Raw genomic sequence first — 19905 nt, 5'->3', positions numbered from 1 at the left:
CAGTTTGTGCGGTGCTGAGGATAGAACCAAGCTCTCCGGCACAGCCAGGCAATCGACATCCTCAGCTCCAGATCTCTTAAAATCAACCAACCAACCAACCAAAGCCCTTGAGAGAATTCTAGCAGTAAATGTGCCAACCGACACTGAACACACTCCTGGCTCCCTAGCTTCCTCCTCTCTCACCCCAGCCTTCTTCACTTTGTTGCCCCGTGGTGAGATGCTCCCCACTTGACTATACAGCGCCCGGATCCCGGCCGGCGTCAGTGTGGGAGTCGCTGTGCGAGCGAGCGTGCACACGCGTCCACCCACACCGCTTCCATATTGTCCGCCGCGGCGCCCCGTAGCAAGCTCTTGGCCAGCTCCACGTCGGCCGCGCAGGCGCCCTGGGCGCGTTCACCTGCTGCCGTTGTCGCCGCCGCCGCCGCCGCCGCTGACGGGGCTGGATGGGGGGCCGAGGCCAGCCGGTGGCACCCAGAAAGAAGAGACGCGGCGGCGGCGACGCCGACACCCGCACGGCGAGCGCCCCGAAGTGCCCGCGAGCTCCACAGTCAGGCGGCGAGGCCCGGGCCCGGCCGTCCCGCGGGTAGAGAGACTCTGACGCCGGCCCCTCGCCGCGCCATGTTCAAGAAGCTGAAGCAGAAGATCAGCGAGGAGCAGCAGCAGCTGCAGCAGGCGTCAGCCCCTGCCCAGGTACGCCGTCCTCCTGTGCCGGGCCCGGGAGGCGGGCGAAAGTTCTCCCGTGACCTCCGCCCTCCCCGCAAGCCGGAGCCGAGCACGGGTTTCGGACCGCCCTGGTGCTCCAGGAACCCTGGCCCTGGTTACTCCCGAACTCCGTCCCGGTGCCCGCCGGCGGGACCCACGGTGACATCTGGCCTTGGAGTTTCCCCCCTAAGGACCGACCCGGCCTGAGGATGGGTGCGATGGGCGCGGGTCCCGTGTGGGGACGTCCCCTCCCCCGCCCGTGCGAGAGACCCTGACTCTGGAAGTGATGGAGGGGGTTGGGCGACCCAGGTCCTCTGCGACCTGGCCGAGGTCCTCTCTGTGTCCACTGGGCACCGAGCCTGGAATGGCCAGGATCCTGATCGAGAAACGAGGGCACAGGGTCGAGCCGTCCCGGGCCAGGCTGCCTGGTGGAGCCGGAGCCGAGGGCCGCGTTCCAGCGCCCAAGGCTGTCACGAGTTAGTCACCTCGCATAACTTGGGTGATGGCGGCCAGGGCGGAGGGGCAGACGCTGCGCAGGACCGGCACGGAGCCTGTCTGCTACCCTGTTCTTGCTTCTTTTCAGGAAGGTGGTTGCTTTTAAGGGAGTTCGTTTCCAGGGCCAGGGGGGCGTGTTCGCAAGAGAAACAGACTGGCGGCGTCGGCGCTGCTGCTGTGAATGAATGCCTTTCCGAGTCTCAGTGGCCTGAGCACGGATTTCTTCCTTCCTTTTAGGGTTCCCAGAAAGTTCGTGTTCCAAGAAAGGCATTATGTCAATTTTCTCCCTGCTTTTCAAACTATTGTAAGCTTTGGAACAATACACATAAACTTTGTAAAAATCACATGAAGGGTTCATGACGTGCATTTTAGTGTACTAACCTAAATTTGGACATCAGTTTCTTTGTTTCTCAGAGGCCTTTGTGTACATGCTTTCTGGTGCTTAGCTTGCTTTCCATGGAGATGCTGTCTGATGTTTGTTGCTAGTAGAGTGCCTGTCAGCGCTGGTGGTTCTGGGGAAATACTTGCAGAACATCCATGCAGTAGAACAGTGATATTGTCCGTCCTTCCTTCCTTCCTTTCTTCCCTTTCTCCTTCCCTCCTTCCTTTCTTCCTTCGTTCAAAATAATTTAACATGATAGCCATCTAATTCGTAGTCATATTTTGCATTTTTAAAACTATGTAGGATTAACTTACTAAGAGAAAAATTAAACAGATGGGGCTATGAATGTAGCTCAGTGGTAGAGTGCTTGCCCAGCATTCACAAGACCCTGTGGGGTATGTGTGTATGCGCGCAGACATGTGCGTGTTACATAAATAAAAACATTTTGACATTTTTGTTCTCATTAAATATTAAAACTTGCTTAACTATTATGAAAATAAAGATAGGAAAGAACAAATATTTTGAGTCTACTTATATGAAATACATAAGGGTAATCAGACTCATCAGGCTAGAGAACAGAATCTGGCCTAGGGACTGTGGGTGGATGTTACTGTTTAATGGTTGGCAGTGCTTCAGTGGGTTGAGGAAGCTTTGGAGATGAATAGTGGTGATGATCTCATGGACTGTGAATATGCTTCATGGTACTGTACACCTACACATGTTCAAAATGGGAAACTGTGCGGTGTGCATGGTTTATCACAATTAAAACATTTTTAAAAAGCAACGTATATGCCCTGCTTGAACCTGCATGGCTGTTTATTGTTTTTAAGTAGGGCCCTGAAATAATAGTTAATGTAGTAGAAATTTTAAAAACAAACCATAAAGTCCTAGCAAGATGTCTCACAGATGGCAGAGGAGTCCTTTCCTGAAGGGACATAGCCTTATTGTAAATCTGAGTTTGCAGTGTGTCTCTGTCTTAAATTCCCAAAGAAGGCCCAGAGATGGGAAGAATCCGAGTTTATCCTGATTGTTTATTTTATTTTTGAGACAGGTCTCTTTGCATAGCCCTGGCTGTCCTGGAACTTACTCTTTAGACCAGAGATCTGCCTGCCTCTGCCTCCTGAGTGCTGGGATTAAAGGCATGCGTCACCACGGCCTGGCTGTCGTGATTGTTTATAATTTGTGTTCCTACCAAAGAGGACTCAGTGTCCATTGATAATGCTTTATATAGAAATATAGTGTTATATATTTTATTTTTTTAAATTTTATTTATGTATTTGTTTTTAGATATGAGGGCTCTGTCTGCACTTATAACTAGGTGCCAGAAGAGGACATCAGATCCCACTATAGATGGTTGCAAGCTACCATGTGGTAGCTAGGAACTGAACTCAGAATCTCTAAGAGCAGCCAGTGTTTTTACCCATTGAGCCATCTCTCCAGACCCATTGTTATGTTTTAATAGAAGAATCTTTGTTTATGTGATTAAACAAAAGTGTCTTGCATGCAGCTGTCAGCAGAGAGGAGAGAGGAGACAGACAACCCCATATACTACCCTCCTAACCTGAGAAGTACTTCTAGACCAGCGGTTCTCAGCTCTCCTCATGTTGAGCTAACCCCCAGCTGTAAAATTATTTTTATTGCTTCTTCATAACTGTGATTTTGCTACTGTTATGAATCGTAATATATCTATGTTTTTTCCTGGTTTTAGACGACTCCTGTGAAAGAATCCCTCGACCCCCAGTTGAGAACTGCTGCCCTGGACTGTTAGGGACTTGACTCAGACCACAACAGGGTTTACAGCTTTGACACCGGAAAGAATCATGGGACTAGCCAGTTGGAAGCAGATTGTAGATTTTATTAATGATATTTTGATACAGGCTTAAGTACAAGACTTAAGAAAAAGAGACTCCCCAAAGAAAGAGCTGCAAATGTTAAGATGTACCCCAGTGTGAGTATAGGCTCCTCAAGGAGAATGAGCGATGCTTTGTTTACCACTCTGGTGGCTTAGGCCGCATCTGCAAGGCTGCTGAGAAGCCTTTATTTTTCCTTCTCTCATTTGCTAAGTGGAAACATGAGGCGGCTCTGGAGAAGCCTCTGGTGGAGTTGTGATGAGGTTAAAGCAGGAGCCGCGGGTGCGGGATTGCAGGGTCCAGTATGTGCCCTCTGCTGGCGACATTCCTGGGAGCTTCAGGGTTATGGCTGGGAAGGGAGAAAGGCCACAAGCAATTGTGCGAGTCTGTTCTGCCTCTGGCACATTCCTGGGGAACAGGTTCTGTCCCCTTTTTGGCAGCAAGATTTTTCCTGTCTCAGAACCAGCCTTGGTGATACACATCTAGAATCTTAGCACATGGGAGACTGAAGCAGGAGGATCAAGAGTTTGAGGTCAGTCTGGACCCAGATTCAGATAGAAAAGAAAAAGGGAAATCTATAATTTGAATGTTAGAGTCATAAAAGTTTTGAGAAACTGGGATGAACTAGCCTGATTTGTGAAATTATGAGATCCAGAGACATGAACAGGGGTGCATGTTGGGTGTACCTCACTTCAGCTTTACACCCCAGGAGATGCAGACAACTTCAGTCTGTCTTACTGGGCTGGCTGAGAAAGGGCTACAAATGACTATAGCATCTCAACTTGTAAATGAAGATCAGGGTCTTACAGTTATGGCGCGCAAGCGCACATGCACACATATACACACACACACACACCCATGACCCTCCTTACCCCCCCAGCAGGCACACATACACTATACATACACTTACACACATATACACACATGACCCCTCCACTCCCCTACAGGCACACACACACACTCTCTTTTTCTAGCGCTCTCTCTCTCTCTCTCTGTGCATGTGTGTGACTGGCCATCAAATCCATGAACTTGGAATACTAGGCATTGTGCTCCACACTGAGCTGTGCCTTCAAGATGGAGAGGAAACTGAACGGTTAAACTACTTACCTTGGAATAGGAACTGGAGTGTCCTAGGACAGAGATTGTCACGGGAGACTGGGCCACATTGTTTCCTGTGTCACCGCTCCACTAGTGATGCTCTTAGAAGGTCACTCGTTGTACTGTTATCTCTGGGGATGTGCTGGCATTGGTGCTGCTGACACAAGGCACCTAGTGTATAAATCCCAAGTCTTCTGAAAGCAGTGACGGGACGGGTGCGGGCCTTAGGAGTGGGAGTAGAGGGTTCCATTGTACAGTCAGGCTTTTGATCCGCTTCTTTACTTCTATAGCTTGAACTATAAGCTTTTCCTTTCAGTCCCAAAGCTCGCTAAGATGCCGGGGATGAACACTGCCTTACTTTCTTCATGTCAGTGTTCCCTTCTTTGGATCCTGGGGTTGTGGCACCTCAGCTGTGCTAGGTCTCCAGCTGTTTCTTATTTACCTCCAGGCTCCTGAAAATAGCTTGAGATTTCAGAACTCTCTGGAAAGGTAGTGTTGTATGTACCTCAGATTCCATGTTTAACTGGAGGTTGCCTTAAATTATTTTGATGAGTGAATTTCACGTATTAAAAGATTGTGTTTGAGAAGTTAAGCATTTATAGCTTGAGACTGATGGCTCATTTCTAGAACTACACTTTAGATTGCAGAATGACAAAGGTGCTTGGTTGAGGGCATGTGAGAAGCTCCAGCTAGTGACTGAAGTATGGTGTTATGTGGAAACTAAGCCCATGATAGATCCCTACTTACCTGGCTTGTCAAGTTGATTGGCAGTTACTGGAGCAATGTTGTAATGCTGAAGGTCCAGTGGCCCTGTCCCCACCCTCGGTGTGTGGGAGGAGTTAATGAGCAGGTGCTCTGTGTGCTGGTGCTAGTCTAACATCACGTCTGCTTCTGACGTGGCATCTGCTTGGGGCAAAACTTGAGAGGCAGGAGCTAAGTAACAAGGCCTGCGAGTAGCTAAAGATTCCATAGCTGATGTAAATCACTCATGAAAAGACATGGAAAACCCCTCATTTTGAGCTCCCATGCTTGTTTTGTCTTCAGCACCAATCACTGGAGCAGTTCAGTTCCTTCCAGACTGGAAGGGCTGAGGGGATGAGAGAACTTGCAGTAGGTGACTAGCTGATCCCCCTCAAAAAAAAGTGAATGTTGCTTCCTTTTTTTTTTTGAAGCTGTGATTAGTTGATTTCAGAAAGTTAAAGATTCATGATAATCATACCAGGCGGTGGCGCACACCTTTAATCCCTGCACTCAGGAAGCAGAGACAGGTGGATCTCTGTGAGTTCGAGGCCAGCCTGGTCTACAAGAGCTAGCTCCAGGACAGGCACCCAAAACTACAGAGAAACCCTGTCTTGAAAATTAAAAAAAAAAAAGATTCATGATAATTAAACCTCACCAATACGTAAAGTGGTTTGTATGTACAGAGTTGACTTGTGTTTCTAACAGTTCTACTCTCTCGCGTGTCCGTGAAACGCCTGGGTAATGCAGCCTCTAGTAGAGTGAGTTTAAATGTAGACCATCCTGCTAATAGGAATATACAGAATGTTTGGTTTTGCTTTCTTTAAATCATGCTGTTCAACCTGGGATTGATGTTAATTCTTTTTTTAAAAAAAAATCATAGTTAAAGACATGAAATACATTCAAGTGTATAGATTGGAGGGTGGGTGACCAGGTACAGCAACTTTGTACTTACAAAGATGACATGGTGCTGTGAAGTAAGCTGTACCTGGAAGTCTCCTTTTGTGTTTAGCGATAATGCATTTAGAAGACAGGGCTCTTTGCGGGAGGTTCTCTCTAGGACCTGCTCCTTCGTGAGCAGCTATCGGTAGCTGACGGCCGCTAGGGAGGGGTGTCAGTGGCTCTTCTTACTCAGGTCAGTCCCATCCTGCAGCGGTGCCTCACCTCCGTGCACATATGAGCAGCACTAGTTGAGCTTGGAGGGGACGTGGGGGGGGGGGTAGAGGAGGGAAATGGATGGTGAATGGAATCATGTTTCATTGTGTATGTATTACTCAAGAATTACAAAAAGGAAATGTATCTCGTAATGTAAAGTGTACATGCTGTACAGACGGGATGTGCAGTTCAGCAGGGGGGTGGTTAACTAGATGGTGAAGACGTGGGTTTGAGGCCTACCTGTTATACCCTGCATTAATTAAAAGTTCTGTGAAACTTTTGTTTTAGGGGGTGTCTCCATGAGTTGGGCTGAAGTATGGTGGCATTATTATTATTTTTACTGTGAGTCCCAGAGAAATTCTAGAACTGGTCATCTAGAGAGAACTGATGAGGGAGAAAAGGGAGTTAGAGCCTGTGTGCTAGCCTAGTTCTGACTTGAGCAAGCCTGAGCTTTCTGAGAATCTAATCTTATCAGGACTGGGTACAGTATCACATTCCTTTGTGCCTTCAGATTGATTGTGAGGACTCAGAGTGACTACATACAAACAAGAAGACATTTGTAGTTGTCAAGAATGTTTTTATTGAACAGTGCCTGCAAGGTGCGGTGCTGGGCGCCTGCGGGGCTGGAGACCGTGGCTATTGTGACGGCGTGCACAGAGGTGTGCGTGTAGAGCAGTTCTGTGAGGAGTGGGGCAGCGCCCGAGGAGCTTCTAGTGGGGAAGGAGTGGGGACAGGGACTAAAGCTGGTCATTGCCAAAGTTACTGTTGGGTTTTAGACAGCATTATATTAGTGCTTCATAGCCTTGAGACTGCACAGTTCTGTGGTGAGCAGCCAGGGATGGCCGAACTGGTCTCTGTTTTATGGCTGTCAAGATGTCGTCCAGGATGACCACGTCCATGTGGTTATGGTGGAGTTCAGACAGGGCTTGAGGTCTTGGTCTCTTGGCGGGCTGTTGAAGAGGCCTCTTTCCTGGAGATGCCAGCACTTGTCTCTGTCCTCTTCCCCTGATTTGAAGGACTTGTGTAACTAGCTTAAACTTAGCTGGGTAGTTGTTTTTTGTTTTATTTTATTTATTTATTTATTTAAATGTGAGTAAACGCATTTTCAACTAAAATCATACTTTCAGAATCCCCCTTCTATCTATGGTAACAGTTGTGAGAGTGAATGTCATTCACAGGCCAAGGGTCATACGGGACCCACCATAACACCGCGTTTGTTTTGTTTTTGTTTTTCCAGACCAGGCTGTGTAACAGCCCTGACTGTCCTGGAACTCACTTTGTTGACCAGAGTGGCCTTGAACTCACAGAGGTACACCCACCTCTTACTCCCCCACCCCCACCCCGCGCCCGAGTGCCACCACCACTTCCCTGCTTTTCTTTTCTTTTTTTTAAGATTTATTTATTTATTATGTATACACTATTCTGTTTGCGCGTATGCCTGCAGGCCAGAAGAGGGCACCAGATCTCCTTACAGATGAGCCACCATGTGGTTGCTGGGAACTGAACTCATTACCTTTGGAAGAATAGGCAGTGCTCTTAACCACTGAGCCATCTCTCCAGCCCCCTACACTGATTTTTCTTATACTGAAGTTGAAGTCTCTGGTCAACTGATAAAGAACTTGGCAGGCAATGAAATACAAACATGAGCCTGGATAGAACCAGTAATTTTCTTAGCAAATAGTGCCTGCACGCACGCGCGCGCGCACACACACACACACACACACACACACACACACACACACACACACACACACACACACAGTCTCCAGCCCTTTAAATTCAGACCTCTTTAAGTATGAGAGTTCACTGTAGACCCAGGAGCCCACGGCTTCTCTTGTGATTCTTGCAGCTCCAGAGAAGATCAGTCGGCCTTAAGCTGGGAGCTGCCAGGTGCATTGCACTCTTCTGGGCTCACTCTTCATCTTTATATACTTGGTTTATATTTGTCCACAGTTGATGAGGCCTTCTGATTAGCCCCATAGGAGGCTGAGATTTAAGGAGGATTTGTTGTTGTTGTTGTTGTTGTTTTTGTTTTTCAAGACAGGATTTCTCCCGAAACCTGGCTGGCCTTGAACTCACAGAGATCCACCTGCCTGTGCCTCAGAGTGCTGGGATTAAAGGCGAAAGGGTGATTTTACATTCACCTTGAGCTATGTTTTCAAGTGAGTAGAAGTCTCTGTATAGGGTGTCCTTTCCTGTCAGCTGGGTATTTGGAGACCTAAATTAATAACCCAAGATTTCTTAGACATTCTGGAATCACAACAGGGAATCATTTGGTCCAGAGGCATTTCCTCTAGTCAGTAGCTTCTAGCTGCTTTTCTAGCATGTCTTCACCTCTGTTCCGTAGGGAGCACTTCCCTTCTTATGGTGGTCTCTAATCTCAGCCTTTGAAGCTTGGTGTGGAAACTGGTTCTAGGTATAAGAAGGGTTGCAGTTGTATACTGCTGTGCTCCACATTTTACATGGGTGCCAAGCACCCAAAAACTCAGACTTCTCAGGCCGGGCGATGGTGGCGCACTCCTTAATTCCCAGCACTCTGGAGGCAGAGGCAGGCGGATCTCTGTGAGTTCGAGACCAGCCTGGTCTACAGAGCGAGTTCCAGGACAGGCTCCAAAACCACAGAGAAACCCTGTCTCGAAAAACCAAAACAAACAAACAAACAAAACAAAAAAACCCCCAAAACTCAGACTTCTTGCCTGTACAGCAAGCACTTTGCCCAATATTCAGTTCCCTCAACTTTGATGAAAACTGTCTGTGGAGTAAACAGGGTTCAGTGATGCCCTTCCCCTTTCCAAACACAGCACAGACTTAGTTATGTGCATTCAAGATGTTCAAGCCATTGATAAAAATTGTCACATTCACCTATTTGCCTGTTTAAAATTTGAAGTCCCAGTTCATTCATCTTGTTTTGCCTTGGGTGGTAGAATATATATATTAAGGTGACTTGAGCATAGCTGGTTTCAGAGAATCGTTTGCTGATTTTCAGGTCACTTTTTAGAAGGAGCATATGCTGGAATTCTTTGTTATAAGTAACAGAATTCAGTTTAGGCAAGAAGAAAAGGAATTTGTTAAAGGATGTTTGATGGCTGACAGTTTCTAGAAGCTTTACATCATGGGCTCTTAAAAATGTTCAACTGCTCATGCCTGGCACCAGCCTGGCACCCCCACTGCACTGTGCTCCATGGCTGTTTCCAGGTCTGTCCCTTTGCTTACCAAAGGGTGACCTTTAACTTTGCACGTCTATTTTCTTTCTTGTGACTCAGTCTCACGTGGGTGTGTCAGATTGGCAGGTCTCAAGTTCCCTGTTGCAGCTGAAGGGAGGACTGGGCTAGTAAATTTTTAAGGCTTCATTTAGGGCCTTATAAAAGACGTTTATTGAAGAAGATTATTGAGTCAAGGTATACAGATGTGTCCTTGCCGTTTTCACTCCACAGTCTGCTTCTGACATAAACATTGTTTCTATTCAGAAGCTAGCATTGGTTTCTACACTGTTTATTGGACATCTGCCCTGATGTGAAGTGGAGCTTACAGCTGTTTGTCTTGGTGTGTGTATGTGTATGCCTGACCTCATGACCTTAGCTCTTCCCTGGCCATAGCAGTGTGTTCACACATAGGTTAGAGTTGCGTCTGTTCACTTGTTCTCTCATGTCGATGGTAGGTAGTTACTACTGTGTAGATAGGCAAGTAAGGAAGCAAGTGTGCAGGTGAGTTCAAAGGTATTTTGTTACAAGTACAGAGGAGTCTTTATGGTTTGGTTCTATACTTTCAGGGCTATTTTTACCTTATGTTAGAGTAGACTTCAGACCCCAGGTTTAGTATTTGGGCTTTTTGTTCTGTATCCAGGATTCAAGTAGCCAGGCTGTGTAACATGAACGGGGGCCAGGCCTGCTTGTTTCTGTTGGGGTTTTTGTCCCACCCAGTACCCTACAACTGTTTAGCCCCAAAGAAAATCACACATAGGTCTCCATAAATTATAAGCTGATTGGCCCATTTAACTCTCACATCTTGATTAACCCATTTTTCTGATCTATGTTAGCCATGTGGCTCAGTACCTTTTTTCAGTGGGGCAGATCACATCCTGCTGCTTCAGTGGTCTGGCCAGGAATGGGAGGAATCAACTTCCTCCTTCCCAGAATTCTGTTCTCATTACATCATTTCTACTTCCTGTCTGGTTTTCCCGTCTATATTTCCTTCCTGGCCAATCAGTGTTTATTTATAACATGATAGACAGAATACAGACAATTCTCCTGCACCAAGGCTGTCCTTAGTATCTCAGTGGTTGGCTGTGCTGTAAATGAAAGACTTCTGACTAGAGAGGTGGGACATGCTATTTACCTGTAAAATTCATAGTATTGACTGTTTGAGGGACGTTAAAGTTAAAATTGACAACTTTTTTGTTTGTTTTTAGTTTTTCGAGACAGGGTTTCTCTGTGTAGCCCTGGCTATCCTGGAACACACTCTGTAGACCAGGCTAGCCACCTGCTTCTGCTTCCTGAGTGCTGGGATCAAAGGTGTGCGCCACCACCGCCCAGCCACTTTTGTTTGGTTTACTTAAAATTTTGAATCATTTCATTTTACAGAAAAGTGGCAAAGATAGTAGACTTTTTTTTTTAATTTTTTTTATTTTTCGAGACAGGGTTTCTCTGTAGCTTTTGGTTCCTGTCCTGGAACTAGCTCTTGTAGACCAGGCTGGCCTCGAACTCCCAGAGATCCGCCTGCCTCTGCCTCCCGAGTGCTGGGATTAAAGGCGTGCGCCACCACCGCCCGGCGATAGTAGACTTTTTTCATACACTCTCTCAGTTTCTCCAGTATTATCATTCTAAGTATAATCACATCCTTATATATACTTTACTAAAATTTACTGTACCTAGTAGGTAGCTAAGTCTGGTAGTTGATTCCATTGTAATTATTCTTTCATACTTTTTATATGTCCCTTTCCTTTCTTCAAGTTGCTGGGCATGGAATGAGAAAAACATCGCTCAGGGAATAATGTACTAGTCAGTGCTGTCTTCTAACCTGTACAATAATTTTTATATGTAGGCTTCCCTGAGCTCTTCAACACCAACAAGGATTAGAAGCAGGACATCTTCATTTACAGACCAGCTTGATGACGTGACACCCAGCAGAGAGGTTAGTGTGACATTCTCATGTACTTCTCATAGGAAATCAAACTGCAGTGCTGATGATGTGGCAGTCTGAGAAATAATTTTGACAAGTCAGTTATTTAATTTCTGAGTGTTATACTTATTAATAATTCAACTGAGCTTTTTCTTTTTTAAATGCAAGTAGCAGTTAATTCTTGTAACTGATCCTTAGGCAAAATAATTTAAGAGAATAAATGTTTATTTAATATTTGTAAGTATTAGAATAATTCAGTAATATTTTATTCAAATATGGGGAAAGGCCCTATATTTTCAAGTTGATGAAAAGTAACAACCAATTGCATATAACTAGCAACTGGCATGAAAATTCATTGTTTTTGTTCCCTTTTTTTCTATGAAGAATACCATAAACATAGGAAGATGTTAAGGGGACTGAAGAAATGGCTCAGTCAAGAGCATTTACTGCTTTTACATAGGATCCAGGTTCATTTCCAAGCAACCACATGGGATGCATACTGTGTATAACTCCAGTTCTGGGGTTCTGACTCCCTAGGAGGTGCTACCCGAGGGTGATGGATCTGCTGCATCTGTAGTTACAGGCAGGGGTGGGTGTTGGGAACTGAACCCAGCTCCTTTGGAAGAGTGACAGACGCACTTAACCACTGAGCCACTTTTCCAGCCCAAGAAATGTCTAATCCTTTGACGCAATTCTTTTATTTTACATTTATGGTGTGTGTCTGTGTGCCACACATATATGCCTGGTACCAGTGGAAGCCAGAAGGCATCAGATCTCCAGAACTGGAGTTACAGATGATTATGAGCCACCGTGTGTGTGCCAGGGGTTGGACTTGGGTCTTCTGAAAGAGCAGTCAGTGCTCCTCTGAGCCATGTCTCCATCCCCCTACCCTAAAATACTTACTTATTTTTATTTTATGTATATGAGTGTTTGCTTGCATGTATGTAAGTGTATCATGTGTGGAAATTGCAGTTTGCTTGTTTGTTGGGATGGTTGTCTCTCCTGTTTAATACAGGAATTGTCTTGTGAGCAGCTTTCTCTTGAGGGCGCAATGCCCAGTACACTCTGAAATGAGAGAAGAAATTATGTTTTAGCAACAACTTGGAACCAAGCCTGATAAGGAAATGCTAAATCAACTAAAGACAGCTACTATACCATTTGCACCCAGGATTTCTGAGACCATCCAGAGTATCAAAGAAAGACCCTGCCTCAAAAACAAACAAACCAAAATGAATGAATTAAAACACTTTCCCTCAAGAACAAGAGAGCAGGTGTATTTCATTTGTATTTTAATAAATAAAGCTTGCCTAAAGATCAGAGAGTAAAACAGCCCCACTGGTCAGCCTTACAGACCAGGCAGTGGTGACACCTTTAATCCCAGTAGCCACACTAGTTTGCTCATAGAAACTGGGTGGTTGTGGTGCACACCTTTAATCCCAGCCTAGAGAGGATTCAAGACTGGAGGAGACAGGTCTCAGACACAGTCTCATTCTGAGAATTCCTGGAGGCAAGTATCACCATTTTGGACTGAGGTAGAGATGAGAGCCAGTGGCTGGCTGTTGTGCTTTTCTGACCTTCAGGCAAGCTTTCTTTAGTAAAATACAAATGAAAAATCAGTACACAGTGTATGCTACTTGTCTTTGACATCCGTCTGTGGGTGCTGGGCAGGACATGCAACAAGAGGCTCAGGCTATAAAATCATGTTAGTCTGCAGAGGGTAGAAAATTGCAAGTTTAGTAAAAAAAAATATCAGAACCAATGAGTTCAGCAAATAAATACAGATAAGATTAATTTATAAACATACATTTCATTTCTATGAATAGTAGTTTTAAGAAGCCTCAAAGTGAATTAACACTCAGAGGTGTTTACAAATTCCAACTCTGCTCATAAGAACAAAGTAGGAGTGGGAGGGAACTCGCTCATGTGATAAAGGAGATTGATTAAAGTGTCCACAGCTAGAATCCAAAATGATTCGACATTGAAAAAGATATTACTTTATCTATTTTGTGGGTGTAATGTGTGTGGGTGTGTGCATCACTATGGTGTGGAAGTCAAGAGGACAACTGGGGGGGTGGTTTAGGTCTCTCCTTCCACCACGTGGGTCTGGGGATTGAACTCAGGTCATCAGGCCTGGTGGCAAGTGTCTTGTTCAGTGAGCAGTTTTGCCCCCAAAGACTAAAACAGCCAAGTGTCACTCATCTCTAGTCCCAGTAGTCTTTCTGTGTGTACTGAGGTAGACCCATGGCTTTATCTGTTATTCTGTAGATTGTGATACTTGTACTAATTGATGTTGAAATTAAATTTACTTTGCTTCCCTCAGGAATCTTATTTGATCATGGTGTACCATTTTCTGGTGTGTGGCTGGATTTGCTTTTGTTAGTTTCATTGTTTTGAAAATTCTCATGTATTCATAAGAGATGTCCGTCAGCAGTTTCCTTTTTCATTTTGTAATTTCTGATTTTGGTATCAGGACACACTGACCTCATAGAACAAATTCATATTCTCCTTTTATATATTTTTTGGAGGAGTTTGTGAATTTGATCTGGTCTTAGGCTGTTGTAATTCTCTTTATATCCCTCCGTTTTTTTAAAATGTGTCTAAGCGTTTGGATTACTAATTGAATCTCTATAGTTCTATTCAGATTTATTCAGTTTTTTTGTTTCTTCCTATCAATTTTGAAAAGTTGTTTCCATTTCATTTAAATTGAAATTTCGTCTAAATGAAATTTAGTTTTATTATCTGATGTTGAGAGTAAGTTTTTATTGTCTTATTTTTTTCTTCTACCCCAGCTAATGGTTTGTTGATCGTTTGAAAAATTACCTTTTGATTACATTTTCTAGTTTAGTAATGAACATTTTCGGAGTTGGAGTGGCTGCTAGGTGTGGTGGCATACGCCTTTAATCCCAGCACTCAGGAAGCAGAGGGGGGTGGATTTCTGTGAGTTTGAGGCCAGCCTGGTCTATAGAGCAAGTTCCAGGACATCCAAGGCTGTTAGATGGAGAAACCCTGTCTCAAAGGAACACAAAAAGAAGAAAAACCAGAATTGGAGTGGGAAGTTGATATTTGAAGTCTTTGTTCTGAAGTCTTAGGTACTTTGAGTGAAATCTCTTATAGTCTACATTGTATCTTCATTCTCCATCTTTTTACATCCTTGGTGTTTGGGCTGGGGCTAGGAGATGTACATAAGCTTGCTTTTAAGACTTTTAAGAAAAAGAGGTGGCTAGGGCTGGAGAGATGGCTCAGAGGTTAAGAACACTGGCTGCTCTTCCCCAGGTCCTGAGTTCAATTCCCAGCAACCACATGGTGGCTCACAACCATCTATGAGATCTGGTGCCCTCTTTTGGTGGGCAGGCATACATACAGACAGAACATTGTATTCATAATAAATAAATAAATAAAATCTAAAAGAAAAAGAAAAAGAGGTGGCCATAGACACTGTAGAACATAGCTGTGGCCATAAGCATGACCGTCCTAACTCTCTCGTCTATACTGCGTCAGTTTAAGCTGCAGTTGTGTTGACGCAGACGCTCGCTAAGGCGCACAGTGCTGCAGCGACAACTATGGTGCTTTTAGTTGACCATTTGGATACTTGCATCTGAGTGAGGAAAAAGAATTCAAGCTTTTGAGACACCAATCTCCTTAACACAGCTCCTCCACTACTCTGTATGAGGGATGACAATCAAATTTGTGAATAAAATGAAAACGGGGAAAAAAAGACTGAATAAAAAGAAATTAAAGTTACTTGCAATTAGCAGTGGTTTCTCAAGGAATTTGAGAGGTGCCCTTTAAAGAGCTGCAGGTTGTTAAAGCTGCCGTGCATGCAGCTTGCTGTGTGAGCCTTCACCAGGAAGACTTGTGGTCTGGTCGCCCTGTGAATCTACTCACTTCCAATGCGCCCTTTCTGTGCCAGAGACACAGACATAGGAGATAAAACGTTTTCTCTTGTCATTGAAGGTGTATCTGGGTCCACAAACACGAAACATCTCTAGGCCAAGAGGGACTAAAGCTATTTCTGAGAGGCTTGGAGTTGAGACCAAAGGCAGCTGTTTTCAGCCTCGGCTCTGTAAGAATGGAAGCCTCCTTGGTACTTCTCTGCCAGTCCCCCAGGGACGGCATTAGCTGGCACCACGTAGCGGCACAGGTGAACGTTGGGTGAACACAGTGTGTGCTTTAGTGTAGGTGTTTATTTAGGTTTCTCTTTGGATGGTCTGAGTGGAACTGAAGTGTGCTGTGTTGCTAAGTTAGAGTGTGTGCTGTTAGCAACAGCTGTAGCTAAGATGCTTCTCCTAGCTGCAGTTAGCTGCTGCTGCCTGCTGCCAGGCTTTCTGTGATTTGTTATGGGAAGTGTCTGTCCTTGGGGAGGCCTCATGATCAAGAACTAAATCACACCTCAGTTGGGCTTAGTTCCTGCCATAGATTCTGACCTAAGATGGAGCCTTGGAATCAGATTAACTGGGTGAGAAGAGAAGGTCACAGAAGGAACGAGAAAGACAGTACCTTTCTCAAAATGAGCCTGTGAAGCAGTGGTTCTCAACCTTCCTAGGGCTTTGACCCTTTAATTCCGTTCCTCCCAACCATAGAATAATTTTTTGCAACTTTATACCTGTAATTTTACTACTGTTATGAATCATAATGTCAGTGTCTGTTTTTCTGATGGTCTTAGGTGACCCCTATGAAGGGGTTGTTCAAACCCTCAAAGGGGTCGTGACCCACAGGTTGAGAACTACTGCTGTAAAGAATATTCTGTGTATATGCCTGCAGGCCAGAAGAGGGCACCAGACCTCATTACAGATGGTTGTGAGCCACCATGTGGTTGCTGGGAATTGAACTCGGGACCTTTGGAAGAGCAGTCAATGCTCTTAACCTCTGAGCCATCTCTCCAGCCCTAAAGAATATTCTAAAAGAAACAACAGGAAGTCAGCAGCAAAACTAGACAGTAAGGGAGGAGTTTATAAGAGATGAGCGTCAAACAGTAGAGTGCTCTACAGTAAGACTAGTGAAGAAATAATTTTTAAATCAGCAAAATATTGTGAGAAAAACTTAGCCCAAACAAAATAAGACTAGGTAGATATAAATAACTAATTAGAAATTATGGAGAAGGAAAAAGAAGATGTAAATGTGTCAGTTATAATAAGACTATGGAAAAATGAGTGAATTCGGAAAAAATACTGACTACCTCACTGTAGACAGACACAGATGTGAAGGGTGGCATGCATGGGATTTGCAGGGTAGGTTGAAATCCTCCAAGATAGTCTAGAGGCTGCTGATGCTTGACATGATGCCAGGGCACATCACTCCACTCCGTGCTGGTGCTGTGACCACTCCACTGTGGACCCCACGGAAGAGGTGAGTTTGTTTTAGCAGTTTTACATTAGAGTTTGAGCAAATGTTGAGAAGTTGACTGGCTGGAATCTTTTCGAGTGTTGGAGAAGAGCTGTTTGCTTTCTGTTTGTTTGGGGTTGGGATGGAACCAATGGCCTTGTACCTGCTGTGCCCTTTCTACCACTGAGCTGTACAGCCAGCCAAGAACTGGTGCTGGTGAGGTCAGACATAAGGACAGGGCAAGGAGAAGGGCTCCTTAGGCTCCGGGGTATGTGTCTGCCAAACTGACCCTAGGTTGTTTTGGTGAGGAAAAGGCTTGGAAATTTCTGTTCATTTCTTTATGATGAGCATCACACTTGGCTGGTGCTTTCTTGAAATTTATATTCCCTTTTAAACTTGCTTTTTTTTTTTTGCTTGCATGGGTAATAGTGTTTTTAAAAAAATAGCTTTGAAAACCTTTGAAAAGAGAAGTGAATCTGTATAGCTTTCAATTTAAAGTTAACATTTGTTCAAAGAATGGCCTTTCTGAGGGCCCCAGAGTCAGGTTTTCAGTAAGTCTGGATGAGATTCTAGGAGCCAGTTGGGCATTTAGCATAGTTTAAAGTATAATTTGTGATAACATTTAGAATTTAGCATAGAAAATTCTTGGATTCTATCCTAGGAGTGCTAATCATCAATATTAGAAAAAGAGCTCTGACAAAATCTGTATCCTGGCTTTGGAAATGGCTCAGTTGGTAAAATGCATGTTGTAGAAGCATGAAGACTTAAGTTTGGATCCCCAGAACCCATGTAAGAAACCAGGAGTGATGGTGTGCACACGAAATTCTAGAGCTGGGGAAGCAGAAGCTGGAGGATTCCTGGAGCTCGCTGGTTGGCCACTCTTGTAAGATTGGTAAATTTCAGTTTCAGTGAGAGACCCGGTCTCAAGAAAGTGAGGCTGGCGAGGCTGGATTGATGGCTCAGGGTTACGAGCACTGGCTGCTCATCCAGAGGATCTGGGTTCAGTTCCTATTACCTGCGGCTCACAACTGTTTGTAACTCCAGTTACAGAGAATCTGACACCCTTCACAGACATACATGCAGGCAAAACACCAATGCACATTAAAATAAGTAAATTTTTTAAAAAAGAAAAGAAGGATGAGAGCAATAAAAAGAGACACCCAACATGAGTTTCTCGCTTCCACATTTACCCACACACTTACATGCATTCATATACCTGTGCACATGCATCGTTTAAAAAATTGTTTAATCCAGCTTTATTTTGTCTAGTCTGGTATAATGACACCTAATTCATCCATTTAGGAGGAACAAAAGTCAGGAGAGTCACTGGTTCAAAGTCATCCTTACTGCATAGTAATCTTGAGGTCAGCCTGAGCTACATGAGGACCTGTTTTAAAACACTAACCAGACCAAATAAACCAAAACTTTATCTGTAATTAGGCTGTTTCTAGTATAGTGCTGTGTAAAGAATTAGTGAGCACTTCAATCAGTGTCTGTAGTCTTAAAAGTGCAGAGGGAAAATGTATGTTTTCAAACTTTTGTACATACTTATTTTCAGGCATGTCCTTTATAGGATATATAGTTTATTGTATATTCTATATTGCTTTATATAGTGTATTATATACCATACAGTATGTTATACTTTATTATATATCTTGCAGTTTCATGCATAAATAAGCATGCAATCTCTACCATTGAGGGGGTCAGGGCAGGCAGTTCAGTGGGGACATGCTGTACAAGTGGTAGACCAAGGTGGGATCCCTGTGACAAGCTCACTAGCTGTAGACCAGCTGGAGTTAGCATGCATCAAGCTCAGGGAGAGACCCAGCTGCGATAGGTCAAGTGGAGAACAATCAAGAAAGTTAACTGATATTAACGTACACATGCAAAATAAATCATTTTAAATAAAATTTGATATATATATTTAATTCATAATTGTTTATATTTTGGTGTAACAGCTTCTGGAAGAAAATAACCTCAAAATATGTAGCAAAAGAAATAATGTTATAGATTTTGTTTATTTCAGGTATTTCTTGTGTATGTACTTTTTGGGGGGAGGATTTCAAGACAGGGTTTCTCTGCGCAGTCCTGACTGTTCTGGAACTTGCTTCTAGCCTTCTAGAAATATTGAAGTATGCAGTCTTGTTAGCTCTAGGCATTATTCTCTTAGACCTTCAGAGTCTTCTTTGCTTGTTGCCAATACTTTGCACTTCTGTGCATTTTTTTTTTTATTGGAACTGACCTTTATACCAAGTTGCCAGTTATACTGGGTGCCAGGATGCCTGCTGCAGACATGTATGCCAGTTAACAACTGGCTTCCAAGCTGGCCTTTGAAATCCTAAACTCATTAGTTCGTTCCATTCCTGACCTTTCCCAGCAACTTACTACTTCTTTTTTGGGAGGGGGGTGATCATCATGATGGTCAGCTGTAGTATTGTAAGCGTTGTAGTGTGTGCTGTGAGATCACTTTGGAACACACCATGATTTGTATTCATCTCTTGTTTTGTTTTTGTACCTCTGCTTATTACACGGACTGAGACAGATACTAGCCGGGATGGTAGCAGAACCTGCCTTTCTCTCTGAGTATACTATCTTTGCTTTGGATTCCTCCAAACAGCCTAAAACACAGATTAACGGTGTGGTGAGTCCTTCCACCGCTTTTTGCATTCCCGTGTGGGGAAGCAAACATTTGGGTAGTTGTAGCAGCAAGTCTCATGTGGTTTGTCACTTACCTTCCCTCAGAGCGTCTTCAGTGTAGTGTTGCTAACCTCGCTCTAAACCTCAGAGAACAAGTTGCTGAGTCTGGCAGTCGCTGCTTCCTGGTACTCTAATAGCCTCACAGTAACACCCCCTCGCACTAATGGAGCCAAGGCAACCTTCACTTTTAGAACTAGCACTTGCGTTTAATCCCTTGGAAATGTTTGCTTATGCTGAAAAAGCCAGTGTGCGTGATTAGAAATCTGTTTTCCTGTTAGGAGGATACCAATGGTGTGTGAGATGCGACTGACTTTTTAAGGGAAATAATGCATTGTGTAAGTCAGTAAT

At 44.2% G+C, this 19905-nt stretch overlaps 1 protein-coding gene across 12 annotated transcripts in view; it reads left to right on the top strand.

Moving 5' to 3' along the window:
* The first annotated feature begins 377 nt into the window (after window positions 1-377).
* The window catches only part of Golga4 (golgin A4), a 91170-nt gene continuing 71642 nt past the window's right edge, over window positions 378-19905 (top strand). For 7 of the 12 annotated variants that reach the window (XM_075964210.1, XM_075964208.1, XM_075964207.1 and 4 more), the window contains exons 1-3: window positions 479-690; window positions 11461-11550; window positions 19403-19501. In XM_075964210.1, the coding sequence (XP_075820325.1) occupies window positions 619-690; window positions 11461-11550; window positions 19403-19501 (261 nt within the window). In that variant the 5' untranslated portion in view covers window positions 479-618. Of the gene's footprint in view, window positions 691-11460; window positions 11551-19402; window positions 19502-19905 lie in introns of all 12 variants that reach the window. The other 5 variants (XM_075964214.1, XM_075964212.1, XM_075964211.1 and 2 more) reach the window with 2 other exon arrangements.

Source organism: Microtus pennsylvanicus, chromosome 3 (assembly GCF_037038515.1).
Source record: "Microtus pennsylvanicus isolate mMicPen1 chromosome 3, mMicPen1.hap1, whole genome shotgun sequence".
NCBI classification, from domain to species: domain Eukaryota; kingdom Metazoa; phylum Chordata; class Mammalia; order Rodentia; family Cricetidae; genus Microtus; species Microtus pennsylvanicus.
The sequence above is the reverse complement of the archived record's forward strand: the minus strand, read 5'-3'. Positions and strand labels throughout refer to the sequence as shown.